Here is a 25619-nt window from a genome sequence, read left to right on the forward strand (position 1 = left end):
CGTTCTTTGTACTCAGTGAATTTCACTGCAAAAGTCTGCTAGTATAAGTTATTATGCAAAGCTACGAGCAGAACTTTTCAGGGCTCAATATCTATTGTGTATATAAACATCCCTCAAGGTTTAAGGATAAAGAGCAAGGCTGCCACTCACACAACCCTGGGAAACATTAGCAGGTAAGCAGGTTCGTGCTGCATATGAGCTAGCTCACTCTCGTGCAGTAATTTCCAACCCCATACAAACAGTGAAAGGATTGCGATAAAAAGCTATCTACCCAGAGCCTCTGTCTGGTATCCCTTGGCAAAATATCACAAGCTGGCAGAGTTTTAAAGCATCCCACCAGGGTAATAAATTCAGTGCTGTCTGTAGATGGCAGAAAACTGATGAGGAAATCAGGCAGCTGTAACGGCCTCTGGTGGCCATGTCCCTGCTGCGATTAACCGAGACAGCTGAGCAGAACAAAGGATCTGTATCTGTGAGTCTGATCCTACAAGGGTTGCTCTCCCACATGCAACTTAATAAGCTCTGCTTAAGATCTCAAAAATAAGAACAAAAACAGTAACAAACACGTCAGAAAAATCAACAGCACTTTATTTATTTTTTTCCCCTCCCCTCCACCACCTCTGGTTAAATAAAGAGAAAACGGCACTATCAGTTTTTGGTCTTTTTAACACCCTCCTCACATGAGACGTGGGGATGAGATGCACACACATTCATGACTGGTTATGTCACAGACCTCACTGGTAACAACGGTATACTCGCTTACTTTAAAAATAAATAAAGAAAAGGCTATTAAAAAAGGGAAATCAGAGATGCTGCGTACAGAAAGAAAACCTCTGGTTTCCTGGTCTTCCTATCTCAGTACATGGCATTAATATCAGCAATATCTTAAAAATAAGATTTCAATCACATACCTTGTGAGGAATCCATGTCGGTCTCTTCTAATGCATGCAAATTTTATACTCAAGAGACACTTTGCTTGTTTTAAAATAACTTTTAACTTTCACCAGCAGTAATACTGGTCTGTTCCCTAAGACACAAGCCTAAAGACCGAAACAGTTCCTCATCATGATCCCACCATTTGAAAAATGACATGTCTGAAAGTCATGCTTGTGCCAGTATCTAATACAAGTAGCTATGAACTTCAGATGAAGGATTACCTGGGCGGACACCATCTTCTGAAATGATTCCCTCTGTGGAAAGCTCTTGTGGCAAGAAATTAGACCAGTCACACAGGTTTCTTTAGACTATGTACAGGAGAGTATGATAACCTTTAAACCAGTTTGAACTGACTCAAGCTCCACTGAACACTTCTGCCAGGAGGGTTTATTTTATATGTGAGCATACCTCAAGTGCAATTAAAACATCAAGGCTGCAGTTTTTGGTAGATGCCACCACATGATGACTGAGCCTTTCACGTGGTAATTGATCTGTACACATGAAAGAACAGTCCATCACCAGTAAAAGAAAGGCTACAAAAGTAAGGAAAATAGCTTGGGCTCATGAGTTGGGATTAGACTGCACCACAATTAGATGAGTGGGAAAATATATATATATATTTTTTTTTGGCCTGTGTGATAAAGAGGAGGAGTCACAAAACAAGCATTGAGCTAGAAATAAAATCATTTATTTTAAAACATTACAGATTAATAAATAGATTAGTTATCAGAAAACTTAATAAATAGCCTCTTATAATTTACACAAGGCAAATACAACATGCCTATAACTATTTTTTAAAAAGCAAAGAGTAAGCTTGACTGGTAAGCCATTAACAAATATATATATATATATACACATTATTTGAAAGCTAATAAAATAAACCATTTGTATGTAATCCATAGTGAGTATATTGCAATAGCATTGAAGCAACCTGACATTGTGTATTTGTTGCCATCCACTTTTTCCCCACATCGCATCAGAACTGTTTTTTTACATTCCAGGAAAACAAAAGTTAGAAAAAAATAAAGTTCCACAGTTTAAAAAAAAAAAGAATTAAGTTAAAAATACCCCATTTGTGTAACATTTTCTACTCTCTAGAGTAGCTGTTTAGAGAAAGAAGAAAACAAAAATCCAAACACAAGAAAACCCACCAAAACCACATATTTTCAGTTTTTAAGAAAGATTTCTTAATCTCTAACTTTGTAATCATTTCAACATTGTTGTCTGAAACACTTGGGCACTAATAGTAATAACTTTTTGCATCATTGGTGCCTCACATGGTACATTAACATTCCGCATCACTTCAGCCTGCATTCAGTAGCACCAAAAATTATTTCAAAGATTGGTCTTTGTAAAGAAAAGACATCAGGTAATTGATCAATATTTGTTAATAACTGATTTAACAGTGCAGCTTCAGCTAAACAGCTGAGGAACATCTGCAGAATGCTTTATATTTATGAAGAAAGAAGGGTATAACATGCAAAGTCCAGTTTTAAGCACTCCATACTTATTAACCCCAGATCTTTCTTCAAATACAAACCCTCTATGTTTCAAATAAAAAGCAAAGCTAAACCTCACAGATTCTAGTATTTCAACAAACAAAATCCAGTGTTTTCATTTTTCAGTGCTAGCTACTTCAGAAAAATACGTACATTCAGTACAAACCAAGATTATTAATAGGAAGCCTCACTTGTCAAACTGTGATATGACAGGTTCTCTTTAACATTAGTTTCAGTTCACTAATAAATAGGCTCTATTTACATATATAACGTGTTGGAAAGTCAGTACAGCAGATAACCTTAGGTATTTTTCATTTCTATGTAAGTACTTAAGGTAACAAATTTTTTTTGGTTGTTGTATCAAAAATGTTTCTATTTTCCTACTGAGCATCTGAGGAATTTTTGTGTTTAACACCTAATAAAGATTGGGAGTGACACATGTAAACCCTCCATACACTGAAGGGGTAATCATCAAAGGCAAGTGAGTAACAAGTGAGTGAGTTTGATAAGTACAACAGATGCCAGGCATACAGAGTGAAACACCTTTTGTATGGGTTTGAATTTAACTCAAATTCATTCCACTACTGTAATCACTCCATTTTACACATGTAGGCTCCATCACTTCCATGAGGGAAAGCTCAGGAAACAGCTATGCACATTTGCTCCCTGAGATGACGGAACTTGGATGTCTTTTTCAAGTGCAGACAGAGGTGACAGAGGTGGGGAAAAAAAGAGGGAACAGCTAAAATTCAACTTCAACACTGCCTCCTTTTAAATCAGAAAAGCAACTGGCAAAGACTAAAAAAGGGAGGAAGAATGATACCAACAGTGACAACAAAATGCTAATACACTTCTAAAGTTAGAATTGAACCAGGTCCAGGTACAGCAGTACTCAAAAAACACTGTTATACAATGAACAAAGTAGCAAAACTAAAGGCTTCCATTATTTAGCATTCACGATGTAAAAGGCTGCAGATATAAATGATGTGCAAGGCCACGAGAATTTCTTTCATCTTATGTGCTGGCTTTTGACATCTGTTTTAAACAAGGTTAACCAGACATTTCTAGAAAGCTCATCATGGATGAGGAGCAGCCGGGGAGAAGACACCCATACATACATTTATCAGCTGTAAGGATGGCCAAAGGACCACAGAACATGATTGCTACTTAATTCTTACTCTGCGTAGAGAGTGCTCCTCAAGTAAACTTGCTTGTGTGTTGCAGAAAATGGCAAGAGTTAGATAGGGCAGTCAAGTTATTGTGGATACAATATTAACTAATAATTTGCATATGAACCTAACATACTAGGATAGGCACTTCCTAAATGAATAAGAATGTTTTAAAACAAAACATACAAACATGGCCAAAGGAGGTCTGAGATAAGACCACAAACTTTTTCACTTTAACCTAAAGATCTTCACGGAAACGTTTGGAGATTAAAGGCTAGTACAAAACCAACATGCAACTTTGATTGCGGATTTTGAAAAGGCAATTTGACTGCTTCAGAAAACAGCTAACATTGTTTTAAAAAGTAGGTCACTACAGGTCTCATAACGTATGTACAATTCAGATTTCAGTGGGAAAAAAAAAGGGAACTAGGGTGACAAAACGTAACTGCTGATAACCAATATGCCATCTTCAATCAATATCGACAGAGTTTAGTAATTATCTTCCATGGTCCAATTTGCCCCATCTACCATTCTGAAACTTTCTAGAAATCATATGAAGTATCTGCAAATCCAAGATGGCCCCTTTTCTGCTATTTTATTACGTCAAGACACCCAATTTCTGTGCCAGTCTGTAAGAGTGCACATTTCTGCCAGTTCAGACCATGAATCCGGAGTTCACAGTTGTCAAACTGGCTTCCAAACAATAGGTGAGTTTTGAGATAGCATTAATTCACACACACAGACACACAAAAAAACCTCATTTCAGAGTGGGCACTATTACCTTCATTAATCAACATTTGTATCACCCTCAGCCAGTCACAAAGATTCATGAATTCTTCAAAAAACATCATGAACTTTTTCCAAATGCTGTCTTGTAACCATACTGGGATTTTGCTTGTTTCAAGAAACATCCTGACCCAGAGATTATTGAGTTCCACTGTCTGAATTCTGTTTTTGCACTCGAAATAGAAACAAACATTTCTTACTTTTCAAGCTTTCCTCACAAATTCTTGACTTGTGATTAACTACCAAATACAAACGTGAAAATTAACTATTTTTGACATACAAATGTTCTCTAAAAGGTTTAACCTAAACAGTTCAGAATCATTCCACTCACAGCTTAAGCTGTGTACTTGAGTACTACCTGTCAAAATATTATTGCTGAACTATTCATAAAGGTCTGTAAGTTAGTGGATCTGAATGTATGTTCCAGTTGGTTGCCTGAAACTCAGCTCTCTGAATGCCTGTGTTTTGGCAGGCTTCAATCTCCTTTACCCAGGTTACAAAAGGACAAGGCAATCTTTTCTTTTTCTGAGCAGTGAGAAATTTTATGCTCTTCTGTCTCAACATTTTGGTTTTGCTGCTTATTAACTACTTTGCAATATAGCTTCTTGTGTTTAGTCAATTAGAATCAAGTAGTAACTAGTAGAATCAAGGTATGTTGGCTGGCTTTGAATAGTCCTCTCATAGTTTACCTCTTCCCATTACAACTATGCCAAAGCTGTCAAAGCATCTAGGAGTTTCAATTCAGGCTAGTAAATTCTTCCAAAATGTGTTTCTCCTGGATGCTTTACATGTTTAGAATTTGAATACAGTCCAGTATTACTGACAGTGAGACTGAATTATTAAACCGATATAGGCCATCTGAAACAAATACATTCGCATTTACGCAGTATTTTTGGATTACAAAGGCACTGAAATAGTTCTGAGCTGCTTACAAAATAAGCCACCATATAGGCAATGAGTCTGTGCATCATTTCCGTATCTTTTACAGACTTTGTCTCCCGATTAAAAACTCTCAGGTGAATGCGGTATGTCTTAATGCACATGTTACAAAGGAAAATGCATACCCTGAACAATACCATCAGCTGATAAGTAAATAGTGAAGGATTTTAAGGGTTCACTGCTCTGTGTAAAGAATTCAATTTAAAACTCCCCAGTGTCTTCACCACATGGCAGACCAAATTGCCAAGACAGTCACTAAAAAGGACAGATCTGCGGTCCACAGTTCAGCCAACATTAGTCTCAGAATTCACAGCCTTGACGGTGAACACATTGCAGTATTAACAAATTGTTCAACTCGCATTTTTTCCCTCTTATTTTTAAGGTACACATCACTCATGGAAAGGAATCAGATTGAGTGCATTAGAAACTGATGTTTTCTACCCACAAAAACAATACCTCAGGGACAGCCATAATACAAGGATTCACACACAAGTCTGTCAGAATATCCTCACATCTCTTCTGATTGATTATCCTTTAAAGTAAGGAAATACAACAGTCTCTATGCTAACTCAATCCACGGTTCCAATTAAGGTCATTTATTGTATTGACTGGGGTACAATGGAAAACTGCTCCTTTGAAACTGGATGGAGGCCTCCAATTCATTTCACGTAGGCCACCAAATCATCAGAGGCTGACTACCAACCTGAATCATATTTGAATCAGTGACCTAGAAATGAAAGGTTCTTTATCTTTCCCTGAGCCATCCAGTTTCCCCTCAAAAGAAAAAAAAAAAATTAATCTGTCTTCATGTTAGGTTTATTTAAGTCTCCAATATTGAAGTTGAACTCCTTGAAGACCTGTATAAGAACAATTCCAATAGATACTGTAGTGAATCCACATGCCATTCCCAAGAAATCGACCACTCCTACATTACTCCATTCCCTGAAAAGGATGGCTGAAGCCAGCAGGACTAGAGTCGTAAACACAACATAGTAGATGGCTCCAAACACAGAGGAGTCAAAACATTCCAGTGCCTTATTGATGTACCTGAACTGAATGATAATGCTACATCCTAATACTGCCAAAAGTACCAGACAGAGGTACAAGGCCCTTTGACTTGACGGATTATTGTGAAAGATATCTTGAGCAGCCAGCCCAATGCCTTTTGTGCTGGGAACAGTGAAACTGCCCAAGAGAGAGCAAATACTGATGTAAACCATGATATTAGTAGGTCCATGAGCTGGAGCTATCCAGAAGATTAGCAGGAGAAGCATTAGCAGTACTACGCAGAGGTAACCCACGAAAACTGGAAAACAAAACAAGATAACAGCAAGGTAAGAACTCTTGGCATTCTAAAGATTTTAGCAGGCAAATCACGTCCTGTCAATGAACCTAAAGTACACATCACAGCTACGATTTGCTGTTGAATGCAGAGCCAAAACGCTGTGCTTTCAGTGATGTTGTAGGCACCTGAAACTAATGATGCCCTCACGTTCTTTGTGGAAAGCAAGTCATCGAGTAGTAAAATAGACAGCTGCACATTTGAACAGAACTTAAGATGTCTTTTCTTTTTTGTTCTTATTTAAAAAACTCTCTTCTGTCAGGGTTAAAGTCCCTTATGATGGGCAGCTGTGATAATACCTCATTCATCACTCATTTCACTAAAGCACAGCGCACGGATCCAGCAAAAAGCATAAGCATAAAAACTGACTCCATTAACTGAGTGAGATGAGAGAGGACAGATGGAACAACTGGGAGACCATATCATTTACATTATAGTATTAGTATACAAGTTGGACTAGTGAAAAATGTTGCATGCTTTAAAACTTTAAATAATACATTTCCAATTCATTTTGGTCAGATAAATTAAATTTAGACCAGAGTATATGCTTTCTTTGTTTGCAACTTTTTTGTTTTGCTTTTATTTTTTTCCCTTCATCCATAACTGCAAATAGCTGATGCTGTTAGGTTCAAGTTTCCCTCACCTAAAGCAATTAAAGTAACAATAATTGGAAGCTTAGCTCTTATGAAAGAAAATTAGAAGTGGATCTGGCACGTGTCAGCACTGGTATGTGTTATCCTGGGACTTCTGGGGTGTTAAGAAAAAGAATAGGTATTTCAGCATACATCTCAACAGTCTATTGATACACACCTTTATCATGCAAAAAAATTTCATTTGGAACATAATTAACATTTAATATAAACTTAAAATTTAAAAAGAGTAGAATTAAAGGAGAAAAGACAATGAGAATTTTTTGTTCTGTATAAAACAATGTAAATCAAGATCCTAGAATTATAGCTTTCGTGTCTAAGAAAGTGATACACTCTTCCAAAATTTTAGAAAGTTAAAAGCTCGAATGGCCACTGTTCTAAGCTTCCTGTGAAGGAGAACTTTTTCAAAAGCATCTGTGTTTTCCTTTCTACATAGACGGATCAATAAATCTGAGGTATCCTATAGACATCAAGTCACAGTTTTCCTACACAAAAGCTGCACCAGTTTGCCTCTGTCATGTCATATTTTCTTCAGAAGACAGCTCTCCTGTGTCATTTAGGTTGCTAGTTTCCTCCTCACGTGTTCTCTCAGTCAGCCTCACAAAATCATTCCCAGTTCAAAAAAGGAACAAAGTACCTGGATTTGTAAGTTTCTCTTCAAGCTCAGCCTGAGTCGTTACACTCTCAGACTTTGGGGAATGAATGATGAGAACAACAGACCCAGCGCAGCTCAGCAAACATCCCAGCTTGCCAAGAATGTTCAGTTTTTCTTTCAGCAAATAAGAAGCTAAAATGGACCTTTCACAAAGAAAAAGAAGAAAATTAAGCCTGAATACATCCTGTTAATAATGCAGTAAGTTACCTGCCATATGAATTTCCTTCTTAAAGAAATATTATCAAACATTAGTGAATCTTCAAATAGCCTCAAACATACTTATAAAACAGAAGATTCATCCAGTCTCAGCTTTACTCAATCCTTGATGTTTCACCTCAAGAAAAGCAAACCAAAAAAACCACCAAGAAACAAAACTCATTAGCAGACAACTACCTGTTAGTGATTTGGTGAAATATCATTAAATTTTTATATGCTATACAACCATGAGATGAAAATCATCTTTGATTACAAAGATCCAAGGACTCAGCTCAAATATGTAGCTGACCAAAATATTAAAAGCTATGTGGTCTAGAATAAAATAATAGGTGGTGAGTAGAGCACCAGTGTAGCATCATAGCATACAAAACTTCAGAAAGGCACGTGGCCCACACAATGTATATCCTCAAGTAGATAAACTCTCCAGTCATACATAATTCAGCAGACAGCAGTAGGCAGGTGCAAAAATTCTCAGAGCAGCACTCAGCACTGTTTTAAAATAATTGTACCTTTTCTCTGCAGTAGCTTCATAGATAGTGTCAAGATATACACAGAATATTTACCTGTATATTAAAATCCATCCAGGAACACTCGCTGCCTTATTTTTTATCCCCTTCCCCTCATGTGAACATAACATTGAAGAAACTGTGAGCATCCATTTGCAGGGGAGCCTCTCACTTCAGGAAACTGGGCCAAATCCAATTGAATTAAAATCAGCATCAATAAACACGTGTGGATTGTGGATAGCAGGGCAGAGAACAAATGTGAAACAAAGAGAAAGATCTACATAGTAAGGGAACTGTGAGTAAGAGAATGAGCAGAAGAGTCCAGAATAATCAAAATGAAGGGGAAAAAAACAGTAGTTTAATGATCCCTATGGTCCGGAACAAATGAAAAAAGAAGAGATTCAGGAATCCTTTCTTCACCACACTCCCACCACCACCAGTCTATACACATACTTCACTGGGCAAAGCAGAGCAGGCAAAGTTACAACTCATCACTACACTCATAAACCTGGCATCTCCTTAGCAGATGCCCAGTGATCACAGAGTCTATTTGATACCAAGTAGTAACAACATTCAAATAAAAACAAGAAAAATAAACTCTTACCCAAATGGAACACCAAGCGCTCCCAAGGGGGTCACTAACACAGTTGGGACTGCAGTGTAGGCCAAGAAATTCCCTATTTGACCAAGAGCCACTGTCAAGAGAACCAGAAATAAGTTTTTAAACCTCTTTGTAAAAAGAAGGAATGAAAAGTTACCCAATATTGTTTGAGAAAGATTGATTTAAGTGGAAAACAGATGTTACAGATCTGCTTAGCTCTGTTAATTTTGCACTTAACCCAAATGGCTGGAATTTTTATATGTTAATGCAGGATTTGTTCAGAATGTGCATTCATATAACACAAACACAGTGGCTTACAGTTTCTAACAGCAGTGTTACCTTTGGGAGGAAAAATAAGGACAGCAAATAAATCTAATAATGAAATATGAACTGCATATATAAAAGCTCTTCAATATAGAATAGAATGCTTCAACTTCTCACAGCATTATACAATATCAGAAGAAATTTCTGATCACTGTAAAAAAATATATATATATCCATACCAAATCACATTAGCAGCCTCACAATCTTATTTTCACTTCTCCACTCCATAAAAGCCAGTTCTAAAATTTACCACATTATTGCACACCACAGCTGCGATAAATGTGCTCAAGTTTCCAGTAAACAAAAAAAAAAAAAAAAAAAAGAAAATGGCTGGATGGTTTTGCAAGTGTTGGCAAGTTTACAGTACGTTTATAATAGGTCGACATGATTCTCACACAGTTACAATTTGCTACCTGGCAAAAACCCTGAGACTGAACACCGATTACATACAGCTCAAATTTCAAGTTGATTTTAAGAGCCATTATAAACATTTGAAAACATTTCAAGAATCCACACTGTCTTTCTGCTCAGGCTGGCACTGCCATCAACTATCAACTGTTGTTATCATCAAACTGCTCTTCACACCTGCAAAGCACAGTGCAAACATTCATTAATTTATTAAACGAGCTCACATTTACATCAGTAAAAATGAAGACCTGTCACCCACAGGAAGCACGGAGGAGATACGCAAACTGCAAAAACTGCAAACATGGCAAGATTATACTAATCGAAGTCACTGAAGCTTTCTCTATATGCAAGAGCGAACCAGAGAAGCTAATGAGCAGCACTGGTAGAGCACAAGCTGGTCCCTCAGTCAGCACGGGTCTTTTGAAAGGCTTTCAGCCCCTGGGAACGGAGTAACTCTGTTCTGCATTTTGGCAGGCACATGGGGCAGCTGTGCCACTATCCTCAAGGCATCCAATGGCTCTGAGGGACACCTTGTATGGAAGGCAGGACCCACCTGGCATGCTGTGGATCTGCAGATTTCACACTTTTCCAAGTTATTCTAACAAAAGTTTGTGCCTTTTTTGGGTGTAGATCAGCTGACTCATCTTTCTGACTACAGAACACTAATACACGGCACCAACTCAAGACTCATAAATTAGGTCTCCAAAGCTTTAATCACATTGCACGTGTAATAAACCAAGTGAACTTACCAAAACTTTTCAGCATTACCATAGAATAGTAACCACTGTAAACAACAGACTAGGATTAACTAAGAGTAATTAAAAAAATCAAATCTAAGTAATAGTTACCTTCTGCCTGTTGTTGAGGACCTTTGCTGCCAACCTATCCAGTCCTCAGTGGTTAGAAATTTATCTCCAAACACATCACTGCTGTAAATCAAGTCACTACTTCAGCTTGTGAAGGTACATCAGGCTTCCAGCTTGCAAAAGCAGCACTGATATCCCAGAAATTCTTGCAACACAAAGCTTGATGCACACTGACATGTCTACATCTGCGAGGAGATTGGTAAAAGCAGATCTAAACAGTGAAAGCTGTCTGCTCCATGCACCTCAGGGGCTTTACTGCAAACAAACTTTAGCCTCTTTCCACAGACTGAATCTATTCACAGCTAACACACACTAGGAATGTTCCTAGAGCACATCTACCAGCCTGGTTTTATCACAAAAAAGTTCAGCTCACACTGAAAGTAATCAATTAGCTAATGAACCTAAAGCCAACTGAGATACCTCTCACTCTCTTGACTAGTGTTAAAAAAATTTAGCAGTCAAAAAAGAAGTCCCTCAGTAGAATCTGTAAGCCTTCCTTTGAAGTCTTCCAGTGGATCCCAAGGCCACAAAATAGCTAGGCAGTGTTATTCTGAGTTAGCATGCCAACACAGAAATGCTTGTTCAGTGTCTGAACAAATACTGGAAAAACAAGTTGATAGAGTTGATGCTGACTTTGATAGTTGTCCTAACTCCAAATTCCATACCTGAAAAAAAAAAACAAATCTCACCCAACTAATTGCCAAAGAATTACCTTTCCCTAGATGTCACAGTTGCCTGCCTGCCCAGCCCTTGCTATTGCAGTTTGTAACGGTGTTGCAATAATGAACCTATAAAGTCCTTAATCGGTTTCTTTGTAAAATAATTGAGGCTGTGTTTTGAAATACCTGCACCTAGCTGATAGACAAAAGCCAACTTAAATCAACCCCTTCAGCTGTTGCACCTTCAGCCAATTCAGGCAGCTCTTTTGAGCATGAAGTCGTTTCCTCTTACTCCTGTACCAAAAAATCTCCTATGTAAACTGTCTGTTCTGAACTTCAATACAGAAGCCTCACAGAGAACAAAAACAGTGACCAAAGCACAGATTTATTGCTTCCTAGGCAGCCGTGATCACGGAGTCAGAAGCCCACAAAGCACTAATTAAACTCAGCCTGAATTAGCTGAAGACTTGCTTTAGAAGCTCTGTTGGCTCCTAGTCTTGCTGCGAACCTCATCCTTTGAGGGATCTATCAGTTTCCATTCCTTTTGTGCAGCTTGAGGACAACAAAGTACTTTGTTGCATCAAAGCAAAGGACATAGCTGGACTCATTTGCTTCTCAGAAACTCATCAAAACATTTCCAAATAATCCACAGAAGGCTGGACTAGTGTCTATAAACCAGCTTTGCATTTAAACTCCTGTGGGTAAGACTAGGACTGAACTACAAAAGGAGAAAGCTAGTTACTCTGCATGGATTGAAACTGGAGAGTGAACTGAGTGTGAGGATTACTTACAAAGACACTAAAACTAGAACTGCACAGATCTCATAATCAGCACCACGTAAGGCTTCATATTAACCCAGCAAATTAAAAACAACACCGAAACCAGAGCTACCAAACTAGAAATAAGAAAAGACACTGTTTTTAAAATTGAGGCTAAATGCTTTCTGATCTAAAGCATAATGTGCTCAATGAGCCCCTTTGTGCAGAGCTACAATTTCTTATTCAGCTTTGACTTTTATTAAAAACTGGGTGTACCAGTGCAATCCAGAAACAGAAAACATGCAAGAATCCAGTCAGAGCAGTGTGTGGGTGCCAAGAGCTGCAAGTATCGGATGGTTCAGAAAATCCAGAAAAAAACATCTGATCTGGGTTTATCCCAGCTCTTAGCTTTTTCTAACACCATCAGACAGAACAGCCAGAGAGGCAGTTTAGTAAAAGTGGGATATTTCTGAGGGAAAGCAACTTCACTACGAGTGCCAGATCCAAGATTAGAAACCAGATCTTGCCTCATTTTGCAACTTAAACCACAACTTCCCCCTTCAAAAAAAATTTTTTTAAAAAAATCAAACCATTTAAGATACTTACTTGCAATAGTGCCAGACCACCATACTATATCTGTCAAGTATGAAGTACCTGGGAGAAGAAATATAGGAAGATATATTAGAAAAATATGAAACTGCATTATCAGAACAACAAAATAGAACAATTTCAACACTCTCAACTATTAAGGATTTTTATCTTAACCTTTTGCCTCAAGGCAGACAAGTGGGAGGAAAACAAGAGAGAAAATAGAAGGTGTCCAGACCTGGCCTGGGGCAAATAAAACTGCCCAAGTCAGACCTTCTTAAGGGAACATAACAGCCAGAGGCTCTGATTTCCAGATTGGAATACCTATGCACCACTAATGCTATATGACTTTGAAAAGTGTCCAAAACACCAGCAAATGCCACTTTAAAGGAAGTTTAATATACACATAGAAGCCACTACCAGGAGAATGGGAAACATACGGAAACAAAGAATTATTTGGATAAATTCATTTGTTAACATAGCTTCAGTGAAGTAGTATCAAGAATTTGTCTTGCAAGCAGATTTGGCAGTATGGTAGTGTGGACAGATCATCCTGTACTTGAATATCTGGAAAATGCTATGATTGAAACCTCCGAACTATGGACATACCAACGCATTTCCAAGAAGCATAAAACCTCAGGATGGCCTTTCTGGGCCTTCCCATCTCAAGGATGACTATTTTCATGATGACCTGGACCGCACCAGTGAACCTGTGTACCCACATTTTATCAGCTCTGTTTCTGAAGAGCATCAATGCTAATCACTAGTTACTAAACCAAATGCTAGCTCCCATCAAACATGACTTGAGCAGAATATGAGAACATGATGCCAGCTTTTCCAGCAATCCCACTCTGCCTTTACTTGGGAAAACACTCTCTTCCAAGATCTTCTGGATCAATAGGCAGCATTGCAGTGAGCACATTTCTCCTATGATGAAAGGCTGAAGGACTTGGGCTTGTCTAGTCTGAAGAGAAGGCTCTGGGGAGACCTCATTGTGGTCTTCCAGTACCTGAAGTGAGCTTATAAGCAGGAGACAGACCAATTTTCTTATACAGTCTAATAGTGACAGGATAAGGGGGAATGGCTTTAAACTAAAAGAGGGGAGATTTAGATTAGGTATAAAGAGAAAATTCTTCACTCAGAGGCGGTGAGGCGCTGACACAGCTGCCCAGAGAAGCTGTGGTGCCCCATCCCCGGAGGTGCTCAAGACCAGGTTGGATGGAGCCATGGGCAGCTGAGCCGGTGGGGGGCAGCCCTGCCCATGGCACAGGGTTGGAACTGTGTGATCTTTAAGGTCCCTTCCAACCTAAGCTATTCTACGATTCTACAGCGAGCATTGTGAAATCCCAAATGAAAGAAAGATATAATAATCTGCAACTCTGGAAACTTATGAAATATTAAGCACTTGGAAATCACACTACATAATTGAAGCGAGATACAAAATGACTAATGAAAATGGCCAGCTTTAGAGTGGGAGTAATCGTTTTTTAGACTTTTGTTATTGCATATAAAATTAAAACACTTGGGGGCACAAATTACAGAAAATATTGACTCAAGTAAGATAACTTTGCAAAATATTTGCCACCCGCTGCCGTTTCTGAGGATTACTAATTGCAATGACTTGATATTATTGACTCAGGAGAGATGACAGAAAAGACTTGCAGTGCCTCCTTGTTAATTATACAGCACCTGCTGAAGCCAGTGGAAAAAAAGACATCATCTGACACCGAACATCTCCATGTTCTTCATCCTGACTGCTAGGTTCAAGGCTACATGGCGTCACATTAAATAGAGAGAAACAGGGTATTTGGCTGGATGTCTCATAGAATCATTTGAGTTGGAAGGAAGCTTTAAAGGTCACCTAGTCCAACCCCTAATGCAGAGACAGGAAACACTTGGGAAGACACACAAGTGAAACTCGTTCATATCTCCAGAGCAGATGTTTCACAGCTGTCACACAGCACCCACACAAACACACTCCCATCAGTCACCTAACTCAGGGCACTACTGAGGTAATGAGGCCCAACTGTACCACGAGATGATACCTTTAGCAGAGCTGGGCTGGAAAGTCTTTCCTTTCTCTTTTGTTTCCCTTACAACAAGCTCAGTAGTTATGACGCAGTGTAATTCCTCTATGGACAATAAAAATAGATTACAGCTATCTTGAAGGGAGAGCACACCTGTAAAACAGTGATTTACCCCAGACCCTTAATGTGAAGTCACTGTAGGAAGTGTAACAACTTGTTAGATCAGGCTGTCAGCTGGTGGTAGCAGAGCTGGAAGTTTGTTCTGCTCCATGCACCCACTGCAGTTTCCCTACACCCTATGCATCGAGATGCTGCTGTTTGCAGCACAAAACACAGAAGACTTCCACGCCTCGTGAGCTCACATCCGTATTCTGGCCAGGCTGCTCAGACAGCACGCTAAGTTCCCGAGTAGGTTTACATCAGAAAACAATAACGAGGGATGGGATTTTCAACACGAGAAGAGGAGCAGCGACTTGGCGCTGTGGGCGCGCCTTCCTCCACCGAAGGAAACCACCACGCGGCGGCTGTAGCTCGGAATGGCCCCACCGCAGAACGAACCACAACGGCCCGAGACAGCGGCACAACGCGGCGGCGCCACACGGAAGTGAAAGAGCATCGCGTGCCGGCAGAGGCGCGGTTCCCAGCGCTGCGCGGCAGCGGGACGGCAGACAGGCGGGCTGGGGAGCGGTGACGATGACTGCGCCGAACGCGCCCTCCGCCTCTCACAGGAGACAATGAGCCCACCTTCCCCGCAGCCCGCGGCCGCCTGCAAGGTGCTCCCGGCCCGCCCCGGCCGCGCCCGGGGCGACCCGACGTGCCCGCGGCAGGCGGAGCTCGGCTCGATGCCGCCGTGCCGCAGGGGAACGGGAGCCCGCTGCGGCGCTCCCCCCGCACTGCAGCGCCCTGGGCGGCGGGGTCCCTACCTCGCCCACGGGCCCGCACGATCCCTTTCTTCTGCAGGACGAAGGTGGAGCCGTTCACTAGGCTGGACACCACGGCCACGCTCAAGCCCAGCGACACGGCGGCGGGGCCGGGGTTCTGCGCCGCCCCGTCCCCTGCTGCCGCACCGACCGCCATCCGCATCGCCCAGCCGATGGCTTCACGCACGGCGACTGGCCGGGCCCAGTGCTGCCGGCAGCGGTTCTGCACCGGGACCGCCCCGCGCTGCGCGCCCCGCCCGCCGGGGGCGGCTCCGTGCTGAACCGGGCTCGGGAACGGCAGCAGGATGACGTCATACCATCACCTCCCCTCCAGCCCCCATATACACACGTACTCTGACGTCACGGCAGGGCGCTGTGTGAGGCGCGGGCCCTGTGAGGGCAGCGGGGTGGCCTGAGAGGGGTTCCAGCTTGAGCCTCCCTGAGGCAGCGCTGAGCCCCTCCCTACCGCTGCCGGTTTGGTGTTCTTTGGGCAGCACGGGGGGCATCGCGTCCTCAGGGGCAGCGTGACTCCTGGCCATGACACGTTTGAAAGAGTGTGGAAGTAGCAGAGACCCCGGCAGAGCCGAGCTGAGAGCAGCCTTCCTGCTCCGCGGAGCTACTGCGTGTCACGCATCTCACGGAACCGCACAGAACCGCAGGGGTTGGATGGGGCCTCTGGAGTCCAAACTTACCACTAAAGCGGGTTCCCTGCAGTAGGGAATCTATAAATATCTTATTCTATGGGATAGAGGGTTTGTCCTTGTGAGACTCACAAGATCTGCAGAATCTTCCATCGGGTGGAAGAAGAATTATCCATAGCAACCCTTTGAATTTTGCAAAGCACGAAACAAGAACAGAGGTGAAGGCAAACACAGGGTAGTTATACCAGCTTCTGATCTATATACAGCCTACTAACACGTACAGTGACATTCATTACAGGAAATTTAACTTGTGCTTTGCCCTGTGGAAGGATGAAACATGTTTAACAGCTTTCACAATTACCAAGCAAATTTCCAAACAGAGCTCAAACATGAGCGATTTTTATAGTTCAAATCTCTGCAGTGTGGTCAAACCAAGAGTAAAAAAAGCTGACATACCCCCAACCAAGAACCAACAGGCATCAGACATTGTAAAAAACATTTACTTCTCTCTATCCATATTATTTTAATCTCTAAATTGTAATGCTTAGTTATGTCTTGCTGAAGTACACGTTTGGATGGGTAATTCCACATACACTTGCTGCCTCTTTCAGCTGGTTACTATTACTCTTGCCATGTAAAGGTTCTCCAGGACTAGTCACAGACTAAAATAAGAAACAGTGATGATAAATAATGACTTTGCAAATATCTTGAAAACCAGAGCCTGACTCCACCAATATCCTACCAGATCATTTCATTCAAAACATCTGTATTGTCTATTTTACAAACCTTTTGAACCAAAGCATAAGCATACCTTAGAAATAATAGCTCAGATCATTCATATAGTGGCCTAGGTTGTAAGGGACCTTAAAAACCACCTACTTCCACGCACCAGCTCAGGCTGCCCAGGGCCCCATCCAACCTGGCTTTGTGCACCTCCAGGGATAGGACACCTATGTCTTCTCTGGGCAGCCTGTGCCTCACTCCCCTCTGTGTAAAGATTTTTTTCCTAACATCTAAGCTGAATTTCCCCTCTTTTATTTAAAAACAAGTCCTGTTAATCCTATCACTAACAGACTGTGTAAAAAGTCAGTTTCCTTCTTCCTCCCTCCAAGTACTGGAAAGCTACAATGAGATCTCCCTGGAGCCTTCTCCAAGCTGAACACGCCCAGCTCCCTCAGCTTTTTGTCACAGGGAAGGTACTGCAGCTCTTAACTGTTAATGGAAATCAGATGACCTTTCTTAAACTTAAATTGCATATACCCAGTATATGTAAACTTCTATGGTAAATACAATCTTCTGATTTCTGTCGCAGTTGTCCTGCACTCCTCCTGCTGCAGTTGTCATCATGTTTGTAGTACTGCAAAACAACATGCTGTGGATTAGCTCAGCTTTTACATCGTAGTACTACAGTGTACTGAATGCCACTGTGGTCTGATGTCTCATGAGCACACAAAGTGCACAGTAGGAACACCAGGATGTATGTAGCATTTCCTCTGACAAACTGTTCCTCTCCATTGCTTTCATCCAACTCGATTTTAAGCACTCATAGTACCTGGTTCCACTTGTTAGCCACTTTTTGCTTAATTCAGGCAATATGTGAGGACTGGTGTAAAAAGTCTACAGACTGCTTTGTAGAGGTAGATAACTCTACTCTGAAACTCAATAACAGTACAGGTATTTGGGATCAGTCAAGAGGTACAGTCTGTACTTAACAGACTTATCTTGGGATTCTCCTCTTAGGGAGGGATGAATGATGGAGGTAGATCTCTTAGAAGGAGATGAAAAAGCTGGTAGAGGTTCTACTGTTGTATGTTTTAGTTTTTTGTTTTGTTTGCCATAGGGGGAGGGCAGGGTGCAGAGTGGACATTTTCTGGTTAGGATGAGTTTTTTCCTGATCTGCAGGGAAAAGAAGAATGCTTTAGATCTACGTGGTCCAAAGGAATGTACTGCTTCTTCTGTAGCTGCTTTGATTCCTCTGTTGTGATTGTTTTATGTACATGAAATAAAAATGATTTAAAAAATAAATTAAAGCAGCTGTTGTAGCGTTGTTTTGTTTTGTTTTCTATGCTAAAGGAAAATCAGATTATTCTGTATCTGGCACAAGTCTGAGAACGTATTGTGTATGCCCAGAAGTTGATCTGAAACTCCTATAAAGTAGCTGGGAGAGCAGGGTGGAAGCCAACCAACAGCTGTATCAGACCCTGAGGCAAGAGCAGTAATTCTGCTTGGCAGAAGCACTAAAGAAATCAACTTTGCCAGCAAGTGAAGCAGTAAGAACTGAGACTGTAGAGAAAACAGTAAAACAGTGGAAATCCTTTCTGTTTTCTGGCCCTTGAGAACCAAAACCCAAAATTAGTACACTTATGTGAAGATAGTTGTGTATTGGTCCACTGAAACTTGGCCAGAAGATTACCTTAAAATCCTTCCTAAGGACTCTGGAGTACAGAAGTGGATTTGGTACAAGTGGGCCATCACTGGTCTGAGTTGGTCCTGCTTTGGAAAGGAAGTGATGTGAATCTTGGTTTGCTGTGGGCATTCATACCAGCAGATGAGAGAATGAAAGGAAGCCTTGGTATCCTGAAATATCACGGATCCTGGTGGCTCTTTGACTCTCTTCCCTGCTGCATTAACAAGAATCAGAGGATACGCTGTACAGTCTTTGGGCCCAGGTTTAAGCTTTTAAATCTGTAATGGTTTTTGTCAAATGAAACCATAGCGCTGAGCTCTACTGCATTGTAGACAGTGGCAGCAGGACTCCTGAAACATCCTGGGAAGCTGGCACTTAAGAAAATCACACTCAGTCTTGATGCCCAAAACTGGACATCTGAATCTGCAACATTACACTGCCTTATATGTTATCTGCAACATGGGAGGTCTCATAAGCTTCCATGGACTCTCCTTCTCATGGCTTACCACTAGAAAAACAGCAGTCGGGTGTACCAACTGCCTTCCAGGGCAGAATAGCATTCTGCAAATCAGCACAACCTAATGTAGTCTGCAAATGAGTGGAGAAGTGAGGACAGGGAAGGTCTCCTTTGCTGCCTTGCCATGTTTGCGCATTAGAGCTGCTGTAAGTCTGCGATTTTTAAAGCCTGGAGTAAACGAAGATCAGAGTTCAGCTAAATGATAGCGGTCACTTACAGTGCTGGAGAACTTCAACTTCCTTCTCAGAGAGATCACGCGAGACTGATGCTGTGTTACTGGCACTGGCAGCACAGCAGGTGTATTGCAGATAGATAGAGCCATTTCAGCTCTCTTTCAGGTCCTTGGAAGGAACCTCTCCAGCTTGCAACAGGCAAAAGCTAGGCAGGTAATTCTGATGTATGTTTCTCAACATGCAGCAGAGAACTCGATTTAATTAATACCATGCCTACTCACACATGCTGAGCAGAAATCACTTCTAGATCCCCAGCAACTAGAGAAGACAGGAAAAATCACAAGTTTTCCATATAATTCTGCAGCAGATGGTGTAGTCCACCTACATTAGTTGCGAACTGATGTGATACATATAGTACCTGTATGCCTAGTGTTCTGTCTTTGTATTTTGGGAGGATGATGAAAGCCTAGCATGCACTAGCATTTTATCATGAACCGTTAGAACAAGTCTTCCAATGAAGGCATGATAGTCACAGTAATTTAAAGAAGCTGATTATTACAGTCCTGGGTGCAAAGAATTTGCCTGCCTTTCCCATGCCTTCATTGTTAAGTATGCAAATTGATCTTCTGCTTGAGTTTAAGGGAGTTCTGGACCATGTTTCAGACTTAGAGATGTTGTTAGCTTTGACGTGGTGATTTATAGAACTGCTTTGGTATACAGATGCATACCAAACCACCATGTCATAGTCATTGAATTCCCTTTGGGCTGCTCTTTCCAATCAGTCAGCTGCTGAATTGACTATGTTTCAAGGTATGCCTTGGAGACTTGAGCAATTCAAATTTTCCCTAGTGAAGAACTCAGAGGAACTCCTCTCACTCATCAAATAAACTCTGTCATGAGATTTGCTGAGTAGTTCCAACAATACGTACGTGGATTTTCTATTACATTGCTGCTCAGGAAGTCATCTTTTCTATCAGACACTTCAGGGAATACAGCAGTCAGCTGCCTGCTCAAAGATCAATTTTCGTAAGGTACAGCACATCCTTTGTTATAATACTGCACTCCAAACCTGAACTTCACTGTAATGTTTATTTTTATATAGGTATTTTGAATAGAGTTTCAAGGCAATATTGTTGCAAGATTGCATACTTACTACTATGTACTTCAACTGGAATTTTTTGTCATCCAACTAAGCAATAGGATATCAACTTCAACAAGAGAATGGCTTATTATTCTAACCTACTTTCCACTTGAAGCCTCGCTTTGAACCAACCATGCCTTTGCAAACTGTAAGCCACTGAGCTTGCAGTAGCTATCTTACATTCAGTTCTCAGTGTATGCAATATGCCACCTTTCTAGTAATATGTTTTACCTACTAAATAATTGCCTTCTCAGCAGGAAAACTACATCTCCAGCTTCACTCACTGTTGCCTCCAGGGTGAGTCCTGCAATCTTCCCAAGGACACAGTGAAGTAGCCTGTTTTCACTAGGAGAAACATACTGAGAAAACTCAAGCCTAGCTGTTGGGCTTAAGGAGGATCCTATTGTGAGAAAAGGTAAAGGGCTAATGGGATTGCTTTCTATAGAGAATCTACCAAAAAGTACATGCTGCTAGAAGGCTTTCCACGAAGCTCTGCTTCAAATAAAAATAGCTACAGAACTAACTACTCTCATATTTAACACTAAGTTTACCATAACAGAGCTGGCTTAAGAGCTATAATGGAAGGTGGCTGTGGTAGTTATTTATCTAAGCTGGAAGGAAACCAATTGGCATGCAGTTGGTCTTAATGTGTTCATCAGCTGTTCAGCATTGTCACAAAATTATCACACCTGTGGATTTACACATTTTAATAAGATGAGGCTATACTTGCACTAAGCACAACTTTAAGATCTTAAGCAATGTCAGAGAGTAAGTCATTGTTACCATCCAAGGAAATTCACTCAAGTCCTAGCAATCTGTATACTGAAAAGTTGGTTTTCTTAGTAGTCAAAGTGTCTATTATATGATGAATCAATATTAATGCACTCTAGTATATCATGATTCCTAACATGAAGTGAGTTTTAGTAATGAGTAAAATGCTTGGGTTAAATCTGAGTTCTCACAAAGCAGCAGACAGGAATGCTAGCTAACTTAGGTTAAATTGGAAGTCTTGTTTCATGTTGTTAGCAGATGAGGCACCAGGGATACAGTCCAATTATTAGAGTCGCTCAATGAGTTTCTTCTTATTTATTTCAGCTATTCCACTTTTGCATTTTACATGCAGTTGTCTTACAGATTTCTTTGATATTGTTTGCTCCTCAAATATTTACTCCGAAGGGTTCAGTCCTTTTTATAGTTCTACTACTTAGCTGGCTACTTGCTGTTGGCAGTGATATGTTTATACTGGATATGTGAAGATCTGTAACAGCAACTAGTCTGCACACAAAAGCTACTGTTATTGCTAAACTGTCATAATGAGAACTGAGAATGGGAGTACAGGCGTTTGGCTATCACTAACTTGAAAGTACCTATAAATATTTTCTGGCTATATGGGATACCCAGCAAATATTGTAGGTAAAGTCAGGCATAAAGACAAGTCTTCCTATATATAAACTGTAGACTGATACAACGGTCTTCGATGTGCATCATGCTATCTCTAGTTTTAATGATAAAATCCGTTTTAATTAGGAATTTAGTGGTAGCCTCTGTTGAAATGATACTGTGTGGCTCAGTCATGGATGACTGTAACAAATAGTAGCATCTGTGGTCTAATGATCTAATCTTAAACTCAGTGAAAAAATGAGCTTTATTTGTCAAATAAGTATGACTTAAAAAAAAGAAAAAAGAAACAGAAAGAAGCAACACTTTTTAAAAAGGTCCTGTGAACAGAAGAATATTTTTAAATCTTTTGTCTCAGGACATCTTTCCTTCAAATGAAGCTGACTGCATAATAGCACTGTGCAAGGTAGATAGGATAATTGCTACTTCAGCATGTCTAGCAATAGAACAACAAGAACGTCTGAAGCCTCTTCCTCTCTTTGATTTAGCAAGTAGCTGAAACAGAATAATCTTCTTCCTTAATGTTTCTTTTGGACTCCGTTTGGCTGACTTCAGTATTGCCAACCCTCAAAATTAATACTTGGGAGACTTCCCTCCTTTGTCTGTTAAATAAATCATTCTTTTATATATTTGTTTCCTTTTAACTTCTCTGCTTCACTCTTACCTCAGTGACAATGGCAGGTGTCTAGCACTTGCTAGGGCTAGTGCAGGAAAGGCTTTAAACCTTTTCCCTTTTCCCAAAATGCAAGAAGTCATCAGGAATTCCAGCTGAAAAGCCAGCTGATTCTGAGATGGACATTGTTCACCTGTGTATGGAGAAGGAAAAAATCATCCCTCTGTACTCAGAGCTGGTAAGGCCACTCCTTGAGTACAGAGTTCTGTTTTTTGCTCCTCACTGTAAGGAGATCCTGGAGTGTGTTCAGAAAAGGGCGACAAAGCTGTCAAGGTCTGGAGCACAAGTCTTAGGGGGAAGGGCTGGGGGAACTGGGATTGTTCAGCCTGAAGAGTAGGCTCAGGGGAGATCTTATCGCCCTCTCAACGATCTGAAAGGACGATGTGGTGAGGTGAGGATCAGCTTCTTCTCCCACGTAACTAGCAACAGGATAATAGGGAATGGACTCAAGTTGTACCAGGAGAAATTCTAGTTGGAAATTAGGAAAATTTCTTCACTGAAAGAGTGGTGAGGCAGTGGCACGGGCTGCCCAGGGAGCTGGTGAAGTCACCATCCCTGGAGGTGCTCAAGAAACATGCGGACATGGCACTAAGCGACGTGGTCAGTGGGCATGGTAGGGCTGGGCTGATGGTTGTACTAGATGATCTCAGAGGTCTCTTCCAACCTTAATGATTCTGTGATTCCATAAATATGCCAGATACAGTATCATGTGGGAAGATAGACATCTTAGTCTAGGAACCAGAAGTAGCATTGCACTGCACCCAGAACCACTGCTTGGCTTAGGAGGTAGGGACAATGTGTGTAGAGGCCATGCCTGCCTGGTTGTTCTTTTTGCAGGTTCCTACACCTGTGCCAATTCTTTCAGCAGTAGGAATAGCTAAGGAGCATTGTGTACACATGCCCTGCACAGATGATGGGGGGACCAGGCATTAGCCCATTTTTCCTTCTGCCTTTGCAATGAGAGTGTGACTGAGTGATTACTGACAATACAGTGGGATGTAAAAGTGCTCTTCTCTGCAGAACCTGGGCATCTGTGTTGTAAAAACACAAACTTACCAAATGATCTAATAACGAGTAGCAGAATCAAAGCCATGGCTTGCCTTGCTGCTAGAAAGCAGGCCACAGCTGCGCAGTAGAGTGAGAAAATGGCTGACATGCTGTGATTCTGAGACAAAATGGATGGAAGTTACTTTTCTTCTGTCAAGAAAGAAAACAGCCTTCCATTTGCGTTAGTTCTTAAATGCATGCAAACTCTTGCTCATCTGAACTGTGAGATACACGTATTGATGCTTTTCTCAATTTCTGTGGTTAGGCAGTGGATCTACTAACATTGGTGTGTGGAACAGGAAGTGGAATGCCTAGACTTGAGCTTCAAGGCTGCAATCCTTTCCCACTGGCTTGTTATTATTGGGGTGCAGGACATGCTCTCATTGGTCATACAGCTGTCGGTCATGTGAAAAGCCAGCAGCCCCTGTTACTCCTGGGTGAAGGCTAATCCTTTGCCTCTGCCTTTCTGAGCTACAGTCTTCTAACTGCCTTCTGTTTTTTTTTAATTATTTTTTCAGCTTTAGAACTTTCACATTAATGCTCTTCCCTTGAGGCCTTGAGTTAATAACTAGCATGAGTCAACAAGTTCACTTTTTTTTTGTTTGTGTCTGCACGTATGCACCTTTTTTATCTTACCTAGCTCTCACACTGCTCAAAAACAATTTTCTTCAATAAAGTCACATCTTAATTAATTAACTGGACCCTGTTCTTTAGGATATACTTTGTGACCTTTGGAGAGGACATGGCATTTTAGTGCATCTGTTCTCTGACTGACAGTGGTTGCTGCATTAGGGACCTGGGGACTGCATCTGCTGGTGTGGGAAGATCGTTTGTCTCCAGGGAGGTGGCTTGTCCCCAAGAGCTGCTAAGAGGTGAGTAAGAGAAGGAGGAGGAGAGATGGAAGAAAATGGTCTGGGAATAGAGCCAGGAGAGGAAGATGTGCTTGTAAGGGTCCCTCTGGGTGGGAAGACACAACATCAAAAGTGTAGCTGAGACCACAGTGGGCTGAGGCTGAGACTTACTGGTTTTAATTTTGGGTGATCCTGTACAGAGCCAGGAGTTGGACTCAGTGATCCTTGTTGTTGGATCCCTTCCAACTTAGGGCATTCTTTGACTCTCTGAAGCAGTCTGTCCATGGATTTTGAGAACGGTTGGAAAAAGTCGTCTTTTGTTACCTTGGGTTCTGCTGTCCCTTCTGAGGGACGCTGGTTTGGCCCTGCGGCTTGCAGTAGTCACAGACCTCTGCTTCCTTTCGCAACATCACTGTGCAGATCTGATATCCTCTGCTTCTCATTCTGGAGCAATGTGAATGCAAGAGATTTGCTGCTTCACAAAGCTGGAGCTGAGAGAGGAGTATAGTTTGCTCCAAATCTGGCGAGGGAACAAGTAGAAAAAAACACTCTGTGCACCACATACAGCCACTGAAAACATCTTGTGTTGCTATTTGATCTCTATAATGCTCCAGCCACCTTCCCGCATTTTGTAAAAGACATCTTGAATTATTTGATAACTGTGTTGTAGAATACACAGACTGCATTTTTATATTCTCCACCTTTCAAGGCACATACAGACCATTCCTGGGAGGTCTTTAATCACTAGCAGCAACAACAGCTGTGCCAAATTCAAGAGATAAATCTTTCCACAGGAAGCACGGACTGCATGGCAAGCACCTGAGGCTTTTGTAGGGACTCCAAGGGAGACTGAGACCATTGTGATGGTGGGGTGGAATGTCTTCCAGTATTTGCAAACATCATTGATGGTTCATGAAAGGCT

At 41.2% G+C, this 25619-nt stretch overlaps 1 protein-coding gene across 1 annotated transcript; it reads right to left on the reverse strand.

Annotated features, from left to right (window-relative positions):
- Positions 1-1602: 1602 nt before the first annotated feature.
- On the reverse strand, positions 1603-16162 carry NIPA1 (NIPA magnesium transporter 1). Its single transcript, XM_048964042.1, has 5 exons — positions 15853-16162; positions 12921-12968; positions 9303-9393; positions 7959-8119; positions 1603-6635 (listed from the first exon to the last, which is right to left on the reverse strand). The coding sequence occupies exons 1-5, from the start codon at positions 16010-16012 to the stop codon at positions 6124-6126; spliced, it is 972 nt and encodes a 323-aa protein (XP_048819999.1). The 5' UTR covers positions 16013-16162; the 3' UTR covers positions 1603-6123.
- Between the last annotated feature and the right edge of the window lie 9457 nt (positions 16163-25619).

The sequence above is a fragment of the Lagopus muta genome, chromosome 1 (assembly GCF_023343835.1).
Source record: "Lagopus muta isolate bLagMut1 chromosome 1, bLagMut1 primary, whole genome shotgun sequence".
In the NCBI taxonomy this organism is placed as follows: domain Eukaryota; kingdom Metazoa; phylum Chordata; class Aves; order Galliformes; family Phasianidae; genus Lagopus; species Lagopus muta.

Coding starts and splice junctions, on each gene's coding strand:
- NIPA1 (XM_048964042.1), bottom strand. CDS start 16,012: ATGCGGATGGCGGTCGGTGCGGCAGCAGGGGACGGGGCGGCGCAGAAC. Junction 12,969..15,852: donor CGTGCGGGCCCGTGGGCGAG/GTAGGGACCCCG, acceptor TTCTTCTCCCAG/GTACTTCATACTTGACAGAT. Junction 6,636..7,958: donor AGAGAAACTTACAAATCCAG/GTACTTTGTTCC, acceptor TTTGTTTTCCAG/TTTTCGTGGGTTACCTCTGC.